The following is a 21,973-nucleotide window of genomic DNA, read 5'->3' as shown; positions in this document are numbered from 1 at the left end:
TGTTTAATTCATCTGGCACTTAGTTATCACGTCTTCCAAGGATTGTGACCTTTATGAAAAATAGTCACTTGTTTGAACAGTTTTGTATACTCTTCCCCACCCCAATTCTGTGTAGCACATTAGAAATTTAACTGTTTTGGGGATTATTGAAACATGTTGACCTAAGAGTCTGCCTAACAATTTATATTTTTCACGTGCCCCCAATACAAATACTAGCTTGACACATTAGTTCAATATGAGATTTCATGCTGACTTTGGAAGTTACAGAAACCTGTTGGTAAATATTAACTATTCCAGTACAGTTCCTAAATTTTTAAGATGAGGAAACTGAGGCCCAGAAAAGTCTCTCGAAATGGCTATTGTTTATACTAACTGAAACAGATAACAGTGATTAAAGGTAGCCAGTCAGATATCTATATTAGCTAGCTAAATACAGAACTCTAATAATGAGTTGAACAGAACTGAAATAAAATGACTTTTTCTTTATTATAAAAAATGCATACTTATTTCAGAAAAATCAGATGACACAATCAAAAATTTAGGAAAATACTCTTTTTAGTTTAATTTTTTTTATTGAAGTATAGTTGATTTACAATGTGCCAATCTCTGCTGTACAGCAAAGTGACTCAGTTATACACATATAGACATTCTTTTTTCTTTAATATTTTTTCCAGTATGGTTTATCACATGATATTGAATATAGTTGCCTGTGCTACACAGTAGGACCTTGTTGTTTATTTATCCTATTATATAATAGTTTACACCTGCTCATCCCACACTCCCAGTCCTTCCCTCCCTCACCCAACTCCCCCTTGGCAACCAAAAGTCTGCTCTCTATGTCTGTGAGTCTGTTCCTGTTTTGTAGATAGGTTCATTTGTGCCATATTTTAGATGAGGAGAATATTCTTCTACTCTCCCTTTGGTAAATAACAGTTAACATCTTGGTTTATTAAGACCCTTTTTGTATAGTTGTATGTGTATATGTTTGTGTATGTGTGTATATACCTACATATATGTGCAAGTATAATTATACAACTTAGAATCAACATTTTTAACAACGGTGGAATAATATAATACATACTATCTTGTAACATGCTTTTCTCACTTAGTTTTTTATATTGTGAATCTCTTTCCATATCAGTAAATATGCTTAAAAATTTTAACTTATGATGGCACATGATGGGCTATTCAGAAATAACCAATCTCTAATGTTACATATTTTAGTTGTTTTCATGAGAAAAGTACTACTAATAATAGCTAATATTAGACTTTTATCATATGAGCATGTAAGTGCTTTACCTGTAATTTTCTTATAAATTATTTTTTAGCTAAATTTTTATGTATTTTTGTATTTCCTTAGGATCAATTCCTAGAAAGTAGACTTATTGGGTCAAAGATTTGCCCATTTTTATGGGTTTTGATACATTGCCAAATAGCCATCTAGAAATATTGATCTAGTTCGTACTTTTATCAGCAGTGTATGAGAGTATCTGTTTCTCCACCCTCAAGCATTTTGGATTTTTAAGGTAGTAGAGTTGTAGCTGTATATGGTTAGCAGTAGTAGTAAGTTAATTAATTAATATTCCAGTTATCTGCTTATATAATCCTTCTCTTCAGTATTTAAAGAACTATTTCACAAAGACTCACAAATACTAATTTTAATTTTATTTATTAATGTGAAACTTAATAAAAATTTTTTAGCACTCATTTTTTTTTTTTTTTTTTGTAATAAAGTTTATTTCTTTATCTTTGGCTGCACTGCAGCTTGTGGGATCTTAGTTCCCTGACCAGGCCACCTCAGTGAAAGCACTAAGTCCTAACCACTGAACCATCAGGGAATTCCTTAGCACTCATTTTTATATGAGCATTCATTTTTATGTGCTTCTTAGTCAATAGTCATTCCCCCCAACTGAAGTTATACTTTGTTCTAATATATTTTAATTCTATAAAGACATGAGAAAACTAGTTTCTCTTGCCCCATGTTTTCAGAGTCTTTATCAAAGTGCCTTTGAACTTGGATTAGGTCCCCTTCTTAGGTATTTCCATTATTCCCTGGGCTTTCCCATCAGTGGCCCTGCCCATTCAGTGTTGAAATTGCGTAATTTCTTTTTCAGTTTCTTTCATAGCTGTGTCATCAGTGCCCAGAATGGAGCCTGAGATGTTGTAGGTATCACATAAATATTTGTTGAATGAATACATTTTTGAATGAATGATATCCCTTTGATTTTCAGTGAATGGCATCCTTTTGATTTTATTAATGATTTTCTTTTTTTAGGTGTTAACATTTTGTACAGTCTCTCTCCCTTGTTTGCCATGAAGCAAAAGAACATGTTTCACTCTGAGAAAGCACATCACCTTTTTATTTTTTAAAATAATAAAGCAGATTAGGTCATTCTTTTAGGAGATAATGAGAAGCACAGCTTTGATGATCTATTTTGGTATTCTAATTTACCCATTATCTTTATTTAGTTTCAGACTATATAAGAAACATACTTATTGATACTGTTTATGCTTTCCTGATTGCCTCCCTAAAACATGGGGTTATGTAGTTTTTAGTATCATGGAATTGTGTAATCAGTAACTTTAAGAATTCACATATGACTTACTTATCAAGACTTAAGATTAATATGATTAACATACCAAAAATGGATTATATAATCTTTTTGCTAGAAAGATGAGTCTTGAATCATAATATGGATGTAGTGAAAATAGTCTACAGTCTCTCTAATCTCTTTATATCTTTTTCTCTGAACAGACTTTTAGATCCTCAGACAAACACTGAAATAGCAAACTACCCTATCTACAAAATCCTCTTCTGTGTTCGAGGGCATGATGGAACTCCTGAGAGCGACTGTTTTGCTTTCACTGAAAGTCATTTCAATGCAGAGCTCTTCAGAATACATGTCTTCCGGTGTGAAATACAAGAAGCTGTAAGTACTTAAGAGGGAACTGTCTGCAAATGAAACTTCATCTGTACCCTCACTGCGTTGAAATGGTTATAGTATTTATTATGGTCATTTATAAGCCAAATGAAATTCTCTGCTACTGTTTATTTCAGCTGGATGGGCTGAAATGTAAATAAACTAAAAGTTTGGTCAACCAGAACCTCGTTGTTAAGAGTGTTGGTGGAGACCAATTGACTGCTGCTTAATTGGGTTAAATAGGCATCTTGGTTCTAGCAATGACGTATTTGCAAACCATTCTTTTAGAGCTAAACTTGTAGGATTATTTTTATTATAATAAATACATTCAAGTAATTCCTAACAATTTTGGAAATCATCTTTCAGATTCACAACCACTTCTTTTTTATTTTTTATTTTTTATTTTTTTATTTTTATTTTTTTTTATTTTTCGCTGTACGCGGGCCTCTCAGTGTTGTGGCCTCTCCCGCTGCGGAGCACTGGCTCCGGACGCGCAGACTCAGCGGCCATGGCTCACGGGCCCAGCCGCTCCGCGGCATGTGGGATCTTCCCGGACCGGGGCACGAACCCGCGTCCCCTGCATCGGCAGGCAGACTCTCAACCACTGCGCCACCAGGGAAGCCCAACCACTTCTTTTTTAAAGGCTCTTCTCTGACCATTTTTAGTGTTGCTTGCTTTATAGGTCTAATAAATTAGATAATTTATCAAAAGAAATCAATGGAGGAAAGATGAATTACTCCCCTCAAACAACATAGGTCACCTTCAGCCTTAACAAAAGTATTTTATTCTTGTGATAACAGCCCATTTCCTAACATGTCTGGTTGTAGGTGAGCCGGATACTTTACAGTTTTGCCACTGCCTTCCGCCGTTCTGCCAAGCAGACCCCCCTCTCAGCAACTACTGCACCTCAGACTCCTGACAGTGACATCTTTACCTTCTCTGTGTCTTTAGAAATAAAAGAAGATGATGGTAAAGGTTATTTTAGGTAGGGCATCTTATTTTATTCTTTTTATTTGAGTTTGTACTAACATGCTGTACTATCTGTGGATTTAGGGAAAGTCTAGGTCAGATTACGTAACTTTTACATTATAAAATGATTGCTTTTATGGGTAGAGTTTAAAGGAAAATAAATAGGCAAATTTGTAGAGGCAAGATTTAAAGAATTTTAAACAATAATATATATATTCAATAATATATAAACAATAATATATATATAATATAAACAATAATATATATATATTATTGGTAGCATGATACATTTTCCTACGTGAAAATGTAGAGTTTTCACGTATTTAAATGTAGGGTAGAGTTTAAATGTAGTTTAAATGTACCCTATTTAAATGTAGGGTAGAGTTTAAAGGAAAATAAATAGGCAAATTTGTAGAGGCAAGATTTAAAGAATTTTAAACAATAATATATATATTCAATAATATATAAACAATATATATTATATGTATAATATATATATAATATAAACAATAATATATATATATTATTGGTAGCATGATACATTTTCCTACCTGAATATTATCAAGTAGGAAAATGTATCATGCTACCATGTTCTTTTAGATGGACTCAAAGTAACTGGCTGACTGCTGATATGAGATATGACAGAAACTACGTCAGCTGGATCTGTAGCTAGATTTGTTTTGCTGGAGTTTTTTTGTGTTTTGGTTGGTTAGTTGGTTGGTTTATTTGTTTTAATAATGTAAAGGTCTTAAGGCTGTTGAAATCAAGTTTTACCATTAAAGTTTATCTGGACACATTGGAAGGGGAGAATTGAGGTCTGTATCTGAAATCTAACCTTACATAGAGGGTCAGAAATAACTGGTTTTGGTTTTTAAGTAAAATTATGCTTCTTTGAGTAGTGAAAATAACCCTGGAATAGAAATTAAAACTTAGGTTTAGTTTACTTATTGCTACCATTAACAGTGTGACCTTTTCCAAGTTTCTTTATATCTCCTGACATTAGTTTCCTTATTTATAAAATGAAGTGGCTAGACTCTAAAGTCTTTTATAACTTTAAAATATTATGGTTGCAAGATGATTGACTTTTTTTTTTTTCTCTATAGCCCATATCACAAAATGGGTGCCACTTGGGATCATAATCAGTAGTTGCATATAGAAGTTTCTTTCCTCCATGACTACCTCATAAAATGGGTAAAATGAAATTCCATCAAAATATGAATGATTTCTAATATCTTGCTTTTAAATTAAAAAGCACAATGATTGGTCTGTTTGTTTGAAAAACTGATAACCTTTGCTCTCCCTCAAGAGACTTTGGAATTGTTATGCCATCTGGTGGCCAATTTAGTGTACAATGCAACTTCAACTTTGATTTGTACAATAAAGTGTGAGGCCTTGTGCTCTATGCTTTCTTATTAGCTATATTTCTGTTCTCACAGCAACACTGTGATGTGGTGCTTTCTGCAGTATGCATTCCTGTACTGGGAAGTAGAAACTGTAATCTATAAACCTTGTAATAATTTTTTTCCTTTTTAAGAAACAGAAGTTTGTTTAAATAGTTTTTCCCCTTTATTAAAAATATTTATGTAGATCATTTATAAACCCCAGTTATGAATAGGAAAGATTTCTAAGATCTCTCAGAAGAGAAGCACTAGGATAATTTCTCCTCCTTCTGAGATCAGGTATATTCTAAGTAGAAAGGTAACGATCACAAATGTCCCTGGTCTGTTCACCTGTATAGCAAGGAAATGCTATACAGAAAACCCCTGGATGGTCATTTGTTTTTCACATTTGTTAGGGCTTTGTTATCTTTTTGTTGCATTGTTTTCCTGAATTTATAGTTACAGTAGAAAATAGTGTTGTGTGACCTCATACACTGATGAAATCATTGACAAGTATGCCTTTCTTTGTCAGATTTGAACTTTTCAAATGCAGTTCCTTTCATCCAGTGATTCTGTAGTATGTCTAGGAATTTACAGAAACAATCATTGCAGTGCCAAAAGAGTTATCAGCATGAACATTCCCCTTAACACAATAATAGCAAAATTAAAAGGTGGAAATTAAATGTTGACCAGAATAGAATGGTTAAAATATGATGCATTTCACAATATATACAAATATCAAATCGTTATGTTGTAAACCTGAAACTAATGTTGTATGTCAGTTATACCTAAAAAAAGATACAATGGTATACTCATATGACTTACCACCTATTTAAAAAGTATACGTATATATAGTTAGCCATAGTACAAGATAGATTGTGGTTTCGCCATAGCATGAATATAGACCAAGTGCCGTGGCAAGAATTAATGCTCTTCTTTTCATTCCTGAAAAAGTATAATCTTTATATTATTAAAATTAGAAACCTGCATTTCAGTTTAGCCCTTAGGAAAATGGAGCATTTTTATTTATATCATTCAAAACACTTCTTTCTGATCTTATTTAATCTACAAAGTGCCCCATTTGATATTGTCCTTATTTTATAGGTAAAGAAAGCCAGGGAAGATAACCTGGATGTCTGTTTCTTAATGTACACAATAGGAATTAAATGTAAAATTACTTGGTTGGATCCGTTCAATTGATAGTGATAAGACCAGAAATACAGTCTAGACCCCCCGACATCAGTGAAGTGAACTTCCACTGCTTATACTCTCCACCCTGCTTCCTATTAATGTAGCTTTTCCTTGCCCTTCAGACTCAGGACACCAGTGATAACTTTATTTCCACTGTTGTTGTTTTAAATACTGCTGAGAGATGAGATTATATTGATTTATACTTAAATATCCACAGAACATAGAGACTAGTGTATCTAATATAAATTAAAAACTGAGACCTGTCAATATCCTCATAGGTGAAAATTCTGTCAGCCACAAATATTTAACAGTTTGGTATGCAGAAGTTTTTCTTGCACGTTTGTCATTTTTAGACTCTTATGGTAAGATTCTTTGATTTTCTGATCTCAGCGTTATCACATGTTCTTGAATTGGTTACTGGTGTAGTAGTGCAGATGGTATTCAAACTAATTTTATTTCTTCAGAGCCAATTTTTAGTTTGAGTAGGTACTCAGAGCTCTCATGTAGCCTTTTGTACTATCTTCTAGTGGTTCTATTGCTATTATCTTAAAGTTGTACAGTAATAAGGCACAATTTAGATTTGCTGTATATTGGCTGATTGCTGTAGCAGATTTGTAAGCCTTTGAGAACAAAGGAGCTAGAGAAAGTGGTGGGTGGGAGACCAGGGGATTATTTTGGTAAACTGTCATTTAGAGAATATTTTCAACTGTTTTCTTAAGGTGATGTTTAACTGCATCATTAATGTTATTTTTATAGTTATTACACATGCTTACAGTAAGGTTATTACTGCTTAAGGGAAGAATTAGGCAACAGCTTACTGTTGGATATATCTTCCTCATTTCTTGTTTTTTGAAAGCACCTTGTTTCGAAATTCAAAGCATCTATATAATTAAGTATCTTTTCTTCATTATATATTTAAACAAATAAGGCATGAATAATTTATTTGTTAAAAACAGTGACTAAATAGAAAGTGAAAAAAACTAACATTTTTTGAGTGCCTTGGAGCTTTATAAATATCTAATTTAATTTTCACAGCAACAAAAAAGAAAAAACTAGAGCCATGTTTTAGGGGTCATAAGAGTGGTTTTGTAGCTTTTATAAATGGTTACTATAATGGTTTAGTGGATTGCATATAGTAATGATGATATTTTCATATCAAGAGGCAGATGATGATTTTTAAATATCTGTTATGATTTGAATACCAGGCATAGAAAAGAATTAAATCTGATTCTTTTCAGTGCCTGATTTTCAAATCATAACAAAAATTGTTCTGGTGTATGTTACGAGAAAGTGCTTTGCAAAATTAATGAAACATGTTGTTCTACAGTGCAGTTCCTAAAGATAAAGACAGACAATGCTTTAAACTACGCCAAGGAATTGATAAAAAGATTGTCATCTATGTGCAACAAACAACTAATAAGGAACTTGCCATTGAAAGGTAAACATTTTTAGTAAGTTTGGCTTAAATATAAATTTTAGTTTTTGTCAGTCTAGTGGAGCAGTCATATACTGTATTCAAAAATGTATTTGCAAAATATTTTGTTCCCTGAGGAATTCTTTTGTTCATTAAAGTGAATACTTCATTCATTTTGAATTATCTCTCATAAATCTTCAGTTAATATGTTGATCTCAACTATGTGATAACACAAGGCAAACATAAAATTTGCTTATCTCAAAGAAATAAAGATGATATTGGTAATGCTATTTTACTGATAATTTTAATATGTCCTTTTTTCTATCAATAAGAATTTTTCTAAAGTGATCTAATTTAAACATCTTTCTGTAGCCTCTTTTCCAGATTTATGTCAGTTCTTTTTTTGCAGGTGTTTTGGTCTTCTCCTTAGCCCAGGAAAAGATGTACGAAATAGTGACATGCACTTGTTAGATTTGGTAAGGATTGCTTTTTTTTTTTTTAAGTTTATACACTATTTCCTCTGTAAAGGTTGTTTCACCAAATCTAAGGTTAAAGCACATTTATGAAGCAATAAACAAAGATAAGGAAATTTCCTTATTTCCTACTTGCTGTTTACTAGTCTGATCTTAGAGCTACTTAGTCTGTCTCAGTTTCTTGATAGTGTAATAGTGAATAATTCTTGTTTATCATGTAGGGTTGATGTGGGAATCAAAGCAGACATTTTGTGAGAGTTATTTGCAAACTATCATGAGCTTTATAAAAGTAGGTGGTGTTCATATTGTTGCTATTATATGAAAACCTTTATTTTCATAACTAAATTTATGTAGTAATTACTCACTTGACAGAAGAATTCAACATAGGTTTAGGTAGTAAATTTCCCTAGTGTCTGTACGGTTTGATATGATTTGCAAGCATTTACTTTATGTATAACTTTTCAGGAGCAGTTGCATAAATTATTGGCACATCTTTAATTTTAACTGTAATCATTTGTATATACTCCTAACTTTTATATATATATGATCCTGTTTCATATTCTTATATTTTTGTAACCTCTATTTTTTTTAAAGGCAGCAGAATGGCAGTTAGCTGTTGTGTGTGTGGGTTTTTTTTTTTTTTTTTTGGCATTAATGTTGTTTTTACTCTTTTCTTTAGGAATCTATGGGCAAAAGTTCAGATGGAAAGTCCTATGTTATTACTGGGAGCTGGAATCCAAAATCCCCACATTTTCAAATTGTAAATGAAGAAACTCCTAAAGGTGATGCAGATTGCTGACATCGTGAACAGAAATTTTAGTCCCAAGGAGATACCCAAATCTTAGCACTACTTATTTGATAAATATTTAGTGTTTACCTACTTCTGATGAAACAAAGGAATTTGAATAGTTTTTTGAGTTTACTATTAAATTTGACCAGTAAACAAAGTATTTTTTCCTCCCTCTCCTTTCTTCATTTTTTCCTTTTCCTGCTTCCTTTTCTATTTATGTACTTTTTTAAAAATGTATTTATGTTTTTATTTACAGGCTTCTAAATATTTATTTTATTTTTAATTTACATTTATATTTAATTAATTTATTTACAGGCTTCTAAATATTACTTGTTTTGTGGAGAGATAATATATGCACATATAGTTAAAAATTCAAAGGTATCTAGGGAAAAGCAAAAGTTTCCCACAGTTCCCAGTGTCCCACCCTAAAGAGCACCACTGTGACCAGTTTCTTGTGTAGCTTTTCAGATATGCTATGCATAAACAATCTTTTTCAAGACGTTTCATACTCTTCCTGCATGTCATTTAAAGTTGTAATAAAAGTAATTACTTTTACATTAATCATATGAGCAACTATATTTCCATTTAAAAAATTTGCTTCTGCCTTCTCTCTCCCTAGATAAAGTGCTGTTTATGACCACAGCTGTTGATTTAGTAATAACAGAAGTGCAGGAGCCTGTTCGCTTTCTCCTAGAAACAAAAGTCCGAGTTTGCTCACCTAATGAAAGATTATTCTGGCCCTTCAGCAAACGTAGTACTACTGAAAATTTCTTTTTGAAACTAAAACAGGTACTGTACTTTTCTATAAATATAGACGGGAAAATAAGAGAAGTTACTTCTGAGGCTGATTTATCATTAATCCAAGCTGTCCAGTTAGATCTTTAAATAGTTATATGTATTTTAAATATAGTGAGAGGAAAATTGTCTTTTATTTTTACCCACCTATTTATCATTTTTGTTGCTCTTCACTTCTTCCTGAAGAACCAAGTTTCCATCTAGTCTCACTTGCCTTTAACCTGAAGAACTTCTTTTAGGATTTCTTTTAGTGGAGATCTGTTAGAGACATAACTCTTAGATTTCTTTATCTGAAAATCTTTATTTCACTTTTATTCCAGTAGGATATTTTCACTGGGTATAGGGTTCGGGATTGACAGTTTTTTTTACTTTCAGCACTTAAATATGTCATCCCACAGTCTTGTGGTTCTCATTTTTTTTTTTAAGTAAGTATGTTTTTGTTTTTGTTTTTTTAATTTATTTGGTTGCACTGGGTCTTAGTTGCATCAGGCTGGCTCCTTAGTTGTGGCATGCAGGCTCCTTAGTTGTGGCATGTGAACTCTTAGTTGGGGCATGCATGTGGGATCTAGTTTCCTGACCAGGGATTGAACCCTGGCCCCCTGAATTGGGAGTGGGGAGTCTTATCCACTGTACCACCAGGGAAGTCCCTCTCATTGTTTTTGGTGAGAAGTCAGCATGCATTTATATTGTTGTTCCTCTCTTTGTAATGGGTCATTTTCTCTGACTGCTTTTGATATTATTTTTTATCTTTGGTTTTTAGACCTTTATCTATGATGTGCTTAGGTATGCTTTTTCTTTCTGTTTGTCTTGAGATTAGCTGGGCTTCATGAATTTTTAAATTTATGGGTTTGTTTTTTTTTTTTACCATTTTTGGGGAAATTCTGACCCATTATTTCTTCCAACTTTTTTCCCTGCTCCATCTCTCTTCTCTCTCCTTAAGGGATTCCAGTCATACATATTTTTGACCTTTTGATACTATCCCACAGATCTCTGGGGTTCTATTTATTTTTCCAAATATTTTTTGATTTTTTCTTCAGATAGGATACTTTCTGTTGACCTATCTTAAAGTTCGCTTGACTCTTTCATCATCTCCAATCTGTTGTTAACCCCATTCAATGAGTTTTTTTAAATTTTCAGATCTTGTTTTTTTCCTGGAATGTCCATTTGGTTCTTTTTTTAATAATTTCTGTTTCTTGTGAGATTGCTTTTTTGATCTTTATTTTAAGCAGATCTTCTTTTATATTCTTGAGCATAATTGTAATATAGTTACTTTAAAAATCTTGGGCTGCTAAATCTAATGTCTAGTGAGCCACATTTTCATGTTTCTTTGTCTAGTAATTTAGGATTATATATTAGACACTTTAAATGCTAGACTGCAGAGACGATATGTTATGTTACGAATTTTAAAAATATATATATCAGTTAATTTGGTCAAAGTCAAACTCTGTACTCTGTCTTTCCTGTGGTGGGCAGCAGATAAAATTTCTGTTCCCTTCTTCTGGCTTTTTTTTTTTTTTGGCCCCGGTTGCCCCTCTACTTATTGTTCCTTTCTTTGCCTGCCTTTGTAGCAAAACTCCTTGAAAGTAATCAAGTTCGTAGTGACCTAAATTGCTAAATCCAGTGGTCAGTCTGAGTCTTTGTCTTAGTGATGTGTCAGGAGCATTTGATATAGATGATTAACTCCCTCCTCATTAAATATCCCTCTTTCACTTAACCTTCAGGACATCTCAAATTTACCATGTCCGAAAAGGTGTCATTATCTCATCCCTCACCCCTAAAATGCTCTACCTACCTGTCCTTACCACCTCAGTTTATGGGCATCTTCTCCTAGTAGTTGCTTAGGCCAAGAATTTGACTCTTATTTTTCACACCCTATATCCAGTCTGTCAAGAAATTCTGTTTTCTTTTAAAACATATCTAGAAGCTGACTACTTCTTAACCACCTAGATTACATTAACTTCATCTGAATCATTGTTTTCACCTAGATTATTGGAGTAGCCTTTTCACTCATCTCCCTATTTCTATTTTTGTCACCCTTTGATATATTCTCAGTATAGCAGCCTAACATCAAATCACGTCATCTTTCTGCCAAAATTTTCCAATCCTATTTTACTCCATAAAATTCTAAGTCCTTCTAGTAGGTTGTAAGACTCTATGTGATCTGCTGCCTATTACGTTATAAACGAATTCCTCTCTTTTACTTCTTACTTGCTTCCTTTGCTCTAACCGTGCTCTTAGGGCCTTTGCTATCAACTCTTCCTTCTACCTAAAATTCTCTTCCCCTGCATCCCACTTGCTATTATTCACCTCCTTCAAGTCCTCATTTTCTTCAGGTCTTTGCTTAGATTTACTTCTTAGCAACTCATGACCACCCCCATTTAACACTGCAGTTTTCCTGATTATCCACTGGTACTGCTGATTCCCTTCCCATTGATATATTTTTAATTTTTTTTACAGGGATGTTAGTTTCCAACATACTGCAAAATATACTTCTTTTTATTTTGATTATTACCTATTTTTCATATAAGAAATCTCTACTAAGGCAATATTTCTAATCTGACTTGTTCACTGATTTATCCCAAGCATCTAGAACATAATAGTTCTTAATAAATACTTACGAATTAATTTTATTTCATGTAACTCTGAAATTCCATTATATAAGATTATAGTGTTGTATGTGGATTTACTTGAATATACTTTTCTGTAGCAATAAATATTTTAGTTCCAGTGTGTCCAAGTTAGCCCTTTTGGTTATAGTTAGAAAAAGGTAGCAAGCAGAACAGGAATAGAGATTTCTTTTCAGTGTTATCTTAAGAGGCAAAGTAAATCTGGGTTTCCTTAGCATTGTTCTCCCAGTTCTTCACTATGACAGGAGCAAAGGATTAGCGTAGGATTATCATCTAGAACTTCGCTTTTGAGTCAGAGTCCATGGATCTTACCATTGACTAGTTTTATGACTTTGAGCAAGTTCCTTCAACTCTCTCAGCCTCAGTTTACTCAGCTGTGAAATGGCAGTGATAGAATCTTCCTCATAGTGTTATTGTGACATTAAGTGAAAAACTGTACAACGTACTTGGAATAGTTCTAGCACATAGTATGTTCTTCATGCATTTTAGCTCTTATTATTGAGAGGGACATCAGTGGGACAGCAAAAACACTTAAGTCATGAAATCAGAACAGCATCGATTATTTAGTAGATTAGCCCCAGGGGAAGAATGCTTCAGAAAGAAAACCAATTTACAAGCATTATTTTACAAGTTTAGGGAATGGGTGGAAATGATTCTTAATAGTTTCTAGAGTAAGAGTTAGCAAACAAATTAATTGTATAATATATTTTAGTATAAATTTGTATGTAAAAAATTCTCTTTAATTAGAATTCTGTTTCTTTAATCTTATCTCAGTGAACATAAGTAAGATTACCCTGATCTTGCTTTTCCCTTGAGGTCTTATGTTACACAGCCGTGATTCAAATATTGCATGGGTTTACAGGAATATTTCTTCTGTGGTTTGATTTAGAATAATGTATCTAATTAGGCTAACAAATGACTTGTCAGGGTAGACTAGCCAAAAACAGATGTACGCCTGAAACATAGCCTGATAGACTATTCTAGACTCTCTGTTAAAGTTACAAGCTAAACATAGGCTGAGTTGTCAGTATTTTCTTTGTAAAAAGCTGAAGTTTATATGTGGAAGCTGGGAGGAGGGCAGGGAATTCCTGAGAATAATCTCTCATTTTTCTCCTTATTTGTATGTCTTGGGGGTGGGTATGAGGGGTAGTCAGGAGGAAAGGAGAGAGGCAGTATGAAGAATTAGAACAGGTTTTTTTTTGTCTTAGTGCACTTAGGGCACTGTTAATTCTCATCCCTTGCAACATAATAAACTAAGTTTACTTATTTCCTCCTTTACGTTCATGGCTTTAAAAATTAATAGCAGTTACCACTAACTGAGGCCCTCCTGTGGCAATCACTGGACTAGCTACTTTCACTTTTCCTGTCTTATGTAATTTTCATAGTGATCCAGTGAGGATAGTGTTTACATTTTATAGATCCAAAGACGTAAAATAGATTTTATGGGATATTGTGTGAGCAAGATTCATACCTAAGCCTTCCTAGAGTCTCAGCCAGGGTTCTTTCCAAAGAAACATCCTTTTTTTGTCTTTATTTCTGTAAGAGTATTTTCGGGATTTACTTAAGTCAAATTAAGCATAATTTAAAATTTTAACCTCTTTGCAGTTCTCATTAGAAAAGGAAACACTGCTACAGGCCAAATATTTTAAATATTCAGTATATAGTTTCTGTTTATTGCTGTACGTATGGGAAAACAATTATAGAAATGTTATTAAAAATACATATTTAAAAATTGATTCTTTTTCCTTTCACTAAAATTATCTGGTGACTCAGTAACTCCTTTTTAGCCTGGAAGCCTTCCCAACTGTGGGGACTCCTATATTAAGATGGCACCATATTAGAGAAACTTTTAAAATTAGTGGGGAATGAAAGAGGAGGAAATGGTCTAAAGACTAGATTTTCCAACAGTAACATAAGGTGAATAAAAGACCAACTAATCATTCTTAAATTCTTAAAATTATAGAATTTTCATTGCTAAAGACACTGTAGGGGTCTTAAAATGTTTTATTTTATTTTATAAATAAAATTTTATAAATGAAGAAGCTGATGTCTGAAAGACTAAGTGATGTGGCCAGTGTCATATAGACAAGTAATTTGTATAACCATCCGTACTAGAAACCCGAGCTTCTGTCTCTTTGTGTATTTGCTGTGTGTGTGTGTGTGTGTGTGTGTGTGTGTGTACACACAGGCACATTCACATGTATGCAGTACACCACTGTACCTCTCAAGATAGAAAATGCTTTCTGTACCAGAGCTCTTCAACTGCTAAATCAGGAGGCACAGGTTCAACTATTCCTGGGAAGTATGATCACTTGGTTAAGATGGTGACTACTGGATTTCTCCTTTGTAAAAGTAGATTTTTCCTTTTGCATTTAGCAAATCATCTTTGAGGTGGTACTTTGGCAACTTCCAAATATCCTGTTCCTCAGCACCTTTCTAACTAATGATTTTAGCATTCATTGATGGTCCCTGCCTGAATCAGTTGAGTTCATTCACATATTTTTAATAGTAATTAAACATTACAGGGTTTTTTTCTTTTCTTATACATGTATATGTTTATTAATATTGGATATTTAAATAAAAATAATAAATTTAAGTTATTTGCTTTATCCTACTTTATCAAAGAGTTAAAAAATATTGTAGGAAACACCCTTAATAAGTGATGTTTATTTTATTGCTCCTGGTAAATTTATAACAAAATTTTATAAACTTGTAAAATGTCTGTTGAGAAAAGGTACTATTATATGGGCTTACAAAACATAAATTTCAGTTGTTTAAAATTCCAGTGAGGACAAACTTATATTTTAATTAATACAGTTAACAGATGAGGATAATTAAACATCAGTTAATAAACTTGCACCATTTCTAAAATATACATAATGTCACACTGCAATTTATGTACAACTTATGTTATACACGTTTCTTTCAATTGGAAATAAAACCCATATTTTAAAATCAATATATACTTTAAAAATGTAAACATCTAAATGAAAAAGTTTCCAAAATATTTAGTGTATTCGACCTTTTCCATAGATGCTTAAACAAATTTGGGGGAGAAATAGCTATTAATATAACTGCAATACCTGTGTATTTTTTCATGTTTCTCATTCTGTGTATGTAAAAACTACAGGTATATAATACGAAATTATTTGTATAGTTTTAAATTCCCATTAATTTCCCACTCATTCAAAAAATCAGTATTGCAATTAATATTAAAACTGTTGAGTGAAGTTTAAGATTTTGTGGAACCTCTTTTTGTCCTTTGAACATGTTCTAATAAGATTATATTCAATAAAATCAGTACTGTTCAAAAGTTAGCTAGAATATTTTCTTTTCGTTGTAGTTCTGTTACCATTTGACGTATAGTTAGATTTATTTTCATATTTTCGATTTGGGAGCTTGGGGTATTTTCCTTTTTGGTTTAATTTATTTTTTGAATATTTAAAATACTTACATGCTACAAAAGTGAAAATTACATAAAAATGTATACTCTTAGGTCTTGGTTTCATTCATATCTCCTTTTCCCCAACCCTATAGGTAACCATTATCATTGGTTTCTAGGTTATCTTTCCAGTGTTTCTTTTTGTGAAAATAATAAAATACTTCTATATATTTTTTAACTCCCTTTTAAACAAAAACTAGCATACTATATATATTTTTCTGCACCTTTTTTATCTTAATATATCCTGGTGATCATTCCGTATAAGTTTATAGAGATCTTCCTCATTAACGACTCTATACTACTGTGTTGTTTGGATAAATCACGCTTCTTTCAACTAGTCCTTTATTGATTAATACTTGGATTTTTTCCCAAGCATTTGCTATTCCAAATAATGTTGCAGTATAGCACTTTGTGTGTGTATTTTTTTGATTTTATGAAAGTGCATCTTAGAGTAGATACCTATTGGTGGAATTACTGGCACATGAGGTAATTTTGCATATGTAATTTTGTTATATTTGCCACGTTCCCCTCTGTAAAGGTTGTAATCATAGAGATTAGCGGGTATGAGAGTACCTGTTTCTCCAGAGGCTTATCAGAGTGCATTGTCAAACATAAGGATCTGATGGTAGTTTTAATTTATCCTCTGATGAATGAAAACAAGCATTTTTTTTTCATATGTATAGGGGTGATTTTTCTTTCCTTTTCTGTGAATTGTCTCTTCATATTTTTTGCTCTTTGGTTTTGGCCATTTCCTCTTAATTTTTAGAAGCTCTTTATGAAATCAAAGAGAGTAACCCTTTGAGATATAATTTGCAAATATTTCTTCTGGTTTGTCACTTGTCCTGTGACCTAAATTATGATGAGTCTTTGGGCTTTTTTTGCCACATAATTTCTTTCTTATATACTTGAATTTATCAAGTTTTTCCTTTAAAGCTTCTGGATTTGGGGTCATAATTAGAAATGCTTTCCCTACTCTCAAGTAATAAAGGAATTTATACATTTTCTAGTATTACTTACATGGTTTCGTTTGACTACTTTTATTTATATCTCTAATTTATTAGTATCTTATTCTGTTATATAGTGTAAGGTATGGATCTGATTTAATGTTTTTTTTCAAATGGCCATCCACTTGTCCCAATACCATTCATTGAAAAGTCTAACTTTTCCCCCAGTGATTTGAGATGCCACCTTTATCATATTATCAGATTTTCATATGTATTTAGAACTCTTTTGGTTTTTATATTCTTTTTGATTGATCTTTATGTTACTCATTCACTGATACCACACTGTTTTAATTACATAGACGTTATGTTTTTATATTTGGTAGGGCTAACTTTCCTCCTCAGCTGTTCTTCTTTTTCTGGGTTTTGCTAAATATTCTTTTTTTTTTTTTTTTTTTTTTTTTTTTTCCGTACGCGGGCCTCTCACTGTTGTGGCCTCTCCCGTTGCGGAGCACAGGCTCCAGACGCGCAGGCTCAGCGGCCATGGCTCACGGGCCCAGCCGCTCTGCGGCATGTGGGATCTTCCTGGACCGGGGCACGAACCCGTGTCCCCTGCATCGGCAGGCGGACTCTCAACCACTGCGCCACCAGGGAAGCCCTAAATATTCTTGATTGTTTATTTTTCATATAAACTTTAGATTCAACCTTTGTAGCTCTGGAAGAAAGTATTGGTATTTTTATTGGGGAGAATTGAAATCTTTGTGATATTAATATAGAGTCATCTTTTCCAAGAACATGTGATATCTTTCCACTTATTCATGTCTACTTTTTTTTTTTGGTCTTTTAAGAGTGCTTTTTAAAAGCTTTTTATTATAGACAATTCAAATGTACAGAGAAATAAAAAGAATAATATAATGGACCCCATGTACTATTACCCAGCTTCAACAATGAACAACATTTTTAATAGCTGGAGTTCTTGACTTACAGGCAGGGTCCACTTCTTGACTCCATATTTATCTGACTTCAAAAGGGCAGTAGTGCTCTGGTGACTGTCACTCAAAGAGGATTTTCTAGGTGAAGTGCAATGGTTATTACATTCATATGGTTTCTGAGAAAAAATTTTAAAGGTAAAGAGTTATGTTGATCTTTGAAATGTTTCAGATAGCAATTAACTAATGTTTTAGAGAGTAAAACAAAACAAAAGTAAATCCTGTTCCCTATCAAAGCATATTTGAAATTAAAAATCATAATTACAAATTCAGAATGAACATATGTCAAAGATTTAATTTAATTCATTAGGTAGTGAAGGAACCAGTAAGATGGTAAAACTGGTTCTAAGTATTTGAGAAACTTGAGTTTATATAGTCCTTTCTTTTTTTTTTTTTTTTTTTTTTTTTTGGTGGTACGCGGGCCTCTCACTGTTGTGGCCTCTCCCGTTGTGGAGCACAGGCTCCAGACGCACAGGCTCAGCGGCCATGGCTCACGGGCCCAGCCGCTCCGTGGCATGTGGGATCTTCCTGGACGGGAGCACGAACCCGTGTCCCCTGCATCGGCAGGCGGACTCTCAACCACTGCGCCACCAGGGAAGCCCTATATAGTCCTTTCTTTAAAAAAAAGAGAATGTTAGAACAAGATTTCTGGGTTAGAAACAAAACTGGTTAATGTCCTATAGGTAACCTTTGGGTTATTGTTTCTATTAGACGGAAATCATTTGCATAGCTGTTGGACACAAACCTATAGATTAATATGTAACTTCACAGAGCCTGGGTCCTTTAATTAATAATAAGTAATTCAGTCATTTATTCACCTAGAAAATTAAATAATTCTTTGGCGGACATGTTAAAGCCAGCACATCTGGGTCTGTGCGTCAAATCTGGCCTGACACTTGCTTTTATAAAATGCGTTTGAAACACAGCCACACTAACTGTCTATGGCTGCTTTTGCACCATAATGGCAGAGTTGAATAGTTGCAGCAGAGACTACTGGCCCACATAGCCTAGAATACTTACTTTTTGGCCCTTTACAGAAAAGTTTTCCAACTACTATATTAAACGGTGTTTCAGGATGATATTGAAAGGACATGTTGCCACTACCCAAGCCTTCCAGGATTGCGGTAGTTTTTCTTAAGAACCCAAATGAACGTTAGGATGACAGAATCTGGTCTCTGCCTGGTATTTCTGTACCTAGTGAACCTCTTATTGCTCCCCCTCTTCTGTATTTTTCCTTTATGCATGTGTATCTTTCTCTTTGGTGTTGCTACCTTTCTATTCTAGTTGTCTCTGTATCTTTTCCTGTAGTTCTGTCTTGTCCTCCTGCTCTGTATTTCACTTTTTTCCTCCTCCTTAAACTGACTCTAATATGGAATGTTAATATATTTAAATATTGTACTGGTAAAGTGTTACATTCCCTACTCTTTATTTTAAGCCCTTTAAAAAAAATTTTTTTTAGTTTATTTATGTATTTATTTTTGGCTGAGTTGGGTCTTCATTGCTGTGCACGGGCTTTCTCTAGTTATGGCGAGCAGGGGCTACTCTTCATTGTGATGCGTGGGCTTCTTATTGCGGTGGTTTCTCTTGTTGTGGAGCGTGGGCTCTAGGCGCTCGGGCTTCTGTAGTTGTGGCACACGGGCTCTAGAGCACAGGCTCAGTAGTTGTGGTGCACAGGCTTAGTTGCTCTGCGGCATGTGGGATCCTCCCAGACCTGGGCTCGAACCCGTGTCCCCTGCATTAGGAGGTGGATTCTTAACCACTGCGCCACCAGGGAAGTCCCTTAATTTTTAATTTAGGTCAGTTTAAACTGTTATGTGCTTGTCTTAAGATAAACCCAGAATATAAAACAATTTGAGCTATCAAAAATTTTATTTGTTCTATTAATCTCTTTTCTGTCACTTACCTCTCCTCCCACCCCCAGTTGTAGCCTTCAGTTGAAGAAAAGTTCCCTATTCTGTTATAATTAAGCGAAAGGATTTGTGGGGGAGGGGCATGGAGATAAGACTTTCTTAGTCCTAAACTTTATGTTTTAGAATATTTCTAAAACATTTTTTTCATGTATAGTTTTATGTAGGAAACCTTGAACAAAACAAAGTAACTGGGAAGCTACAGAATGGTTAACTTTTTAGTTCACACTTACTAAATATTGGTAGTTGGATGTTTGGTGATACAGTCTGAATACAGTAAATAAAATTGCAGAACTAGAGTCCTGCTCAGTAAATATCCTATTTTTCTTTTCCTAAGTCTAAACATATATTTTTCTATTTAGAAAAGGTTACATTTTGTTTAGATATTTAAAGTAATACCTTTCTATTCTCATATCCTGTATGAAATCAGCAGTAGTGCTCAATTAAAAAAATGTTTTATCCCTTGATAAATAATATTTTTTCATCTTCAAGATAAAGCAAAAGGAGAGGAAGAACAATACTGACACTTTATACGAAGTTGTATGCTTGGAAAGTGAATCAGAGAGAGAGAGGAGGAAAACTACAGCCAGTCCCTCAATTCGCCTGCCACAGTCTGGATCTCAGAGTTCAATGATACCTTCTCCTCCAGAAGACGATGAAGAGGAAGGTAAATTGTAGGGAGAGCTTAATTTCTATTTTGGGGTGGCGGACCATACAGACCTTTACAGTTTTATCAGGGAATTGATAAAGTGACATAGTATTTTGAATTCTTTTGAAAGGACTGTGGGAGATTAAAAAGTGATGAACATAGGACTTTCTTTAAGGTAATTGTAACCAAGTTAGAAAAAAATAGGTTTATAATTAGTGCTTTTTAAAATAATCAGTCTATGCTAGCTTAGTGTATTAATACAGTGCATTTTTAGAGCAGATTTGACACAGCTTCCACCTCAATAAATGTTCGCATCTCAACTGATTTATATATTATTGGATTTTCACACTGATAAATATTAGGAATCAACCAGTTCTTTATTTTTTCCTCTTTTTTTTATGGTTATATCTGTAAACTATTCTATCAATCTGTGTTAAAAGATACTGTATAAAAGTGAGAAATGAAGGGGAGGAACATAGGAAAAGTGAGGCATTTTCCAATTTATAATTTTGTACCAGAGCTTTATTTTTAAGGGCAAAAGCAAGCTGATTATGACAGGTCATATGAGGCATGTATCTATGTGAGCTTCACAAGAAGTGTTCTAGAAAATTCATAGATGAGAATTCATTTCTCATTGTGGAGTATGGTGGAGCACCATGAATAGTTTTTTAGCTGGAACTTTTAAAGTGCAAGGAGAATTCAGGGATAAAGGGGCTGGTTTGGGCACTTCTGGCTAAGAAATTACATTAACAAAAGCATGGAGGTGGCAGGAATGTCTGATTGGGTTAAAAGAAATACATATCCATGACTATATGTCCTTTTTTCAAGTTTAGAGCGAGCTCTTACTTTCCACTTTCTGTTGTTCCCTGTAACTTCTACTTTTTCTGTGACTAATCGGCTTAGGATCATTTATTAGCAGTATTGATGGCCGCCAGTTACTAGATGCTTAATCTGTGGTAGACAGGTACTTTGTTTATAAAGTAAAGTAATACTTTGTTTATATAGTCCTCACAAATATCCTGAAAAATAGGACTTATTTTGAATATACTTATTTTGAGCATAAGGCAATAGAATCTCAGAAAAGTGAATTTGCCCAGGGTCACAACAGCTAGAAATTGGCAGGGAGGATTTTAATCCAGGTCTGTGAGTTAATAGTCTGAGCTCTATTCTGTCACCATCTCTGGACATTTAGTTCACATAACGCATTTTGAAGTGCAAAGAAAGCACATATGTTGTTTTTGCGAAGTCAGAGATACAATTTATAGTCTTCCTGCGGAGGCGATTTAAGTCATGTTTTAAGGCTGGGAAAGGTGAAATTGTTCCCACTGTTTGAGATTGTCTACTGTATAACTGGTTCTGGAGACTTTCAGTTTCCCTTCTAGGTCAACACTGCTTAAAATGCAGAGCAAATAAAAGTTTATAGAGCTTTCCTCCCCTTAAACTCAGCAATTAAAAAAAACACCAAAAATTGAGAAAGACACTCTAT

At 33.6% G+C, this 21,973-nt stretch overlaps 1 protein-coding gene across 4 annotated transcripts in view; it reads left to right on the top strand.

Moving 5' to 3' along the window:
• RABGAP1 (RAB GTPase activating protein 1) overlaps positions 1-21,973 on the top strand; it is a 151,186-nt gene that overhangs the window by 42,950 nt on the left and 86,263 nt on the right. For all 4 annotated transcript variants that reach the window (XM_082621322.1, XM_082621325.1, XM_082621324.1 and 1 more), the window contains 7 exons: positions 2,756-2,930; positions 3,749-3,906; positions 7,788-7,898; positions 8,284-8,350; positions 9,027-9,129; positions 9,757-9,926; positions 20,331-20,505. In XM_082621322.1, the coding sequence (XP_082477448.1) occupies positions 2,756-2,930; positions 3,749-3,906; positions 7,788-7,898; positions 8,284-8,350; positions 9,027-9,129; positions 9,757-9,926; positions 20,331-20,505 (959 nt within the window). The remainder of the gene's footprint in view (positions 1-2,755; positions 2,931-3,748; positions 3,907-7,787; positions 7,899-8,283; positions 8,351-9,026; positions 9,130-9,756; positions 9,927-20,330; positions 20,506-21,973) is intronic.

The sequence above is a fragment of the Mesoplodon mirus genome (genome assembly GCF_964341445.2).
Source record: "Mesoplodon mirus genome assembly, chromosome: 1".
NCBI lineage: Eukaryota > Metazoa > Chordata > Mammalia > Artiodactyla > Ziphiidae > Mesoplodon > Mesoplodon mirus.
Note: the sequence above shows the minus strand (reverse complement) of the source record. Positions and strands in the feature narration are given on the sequence as shown.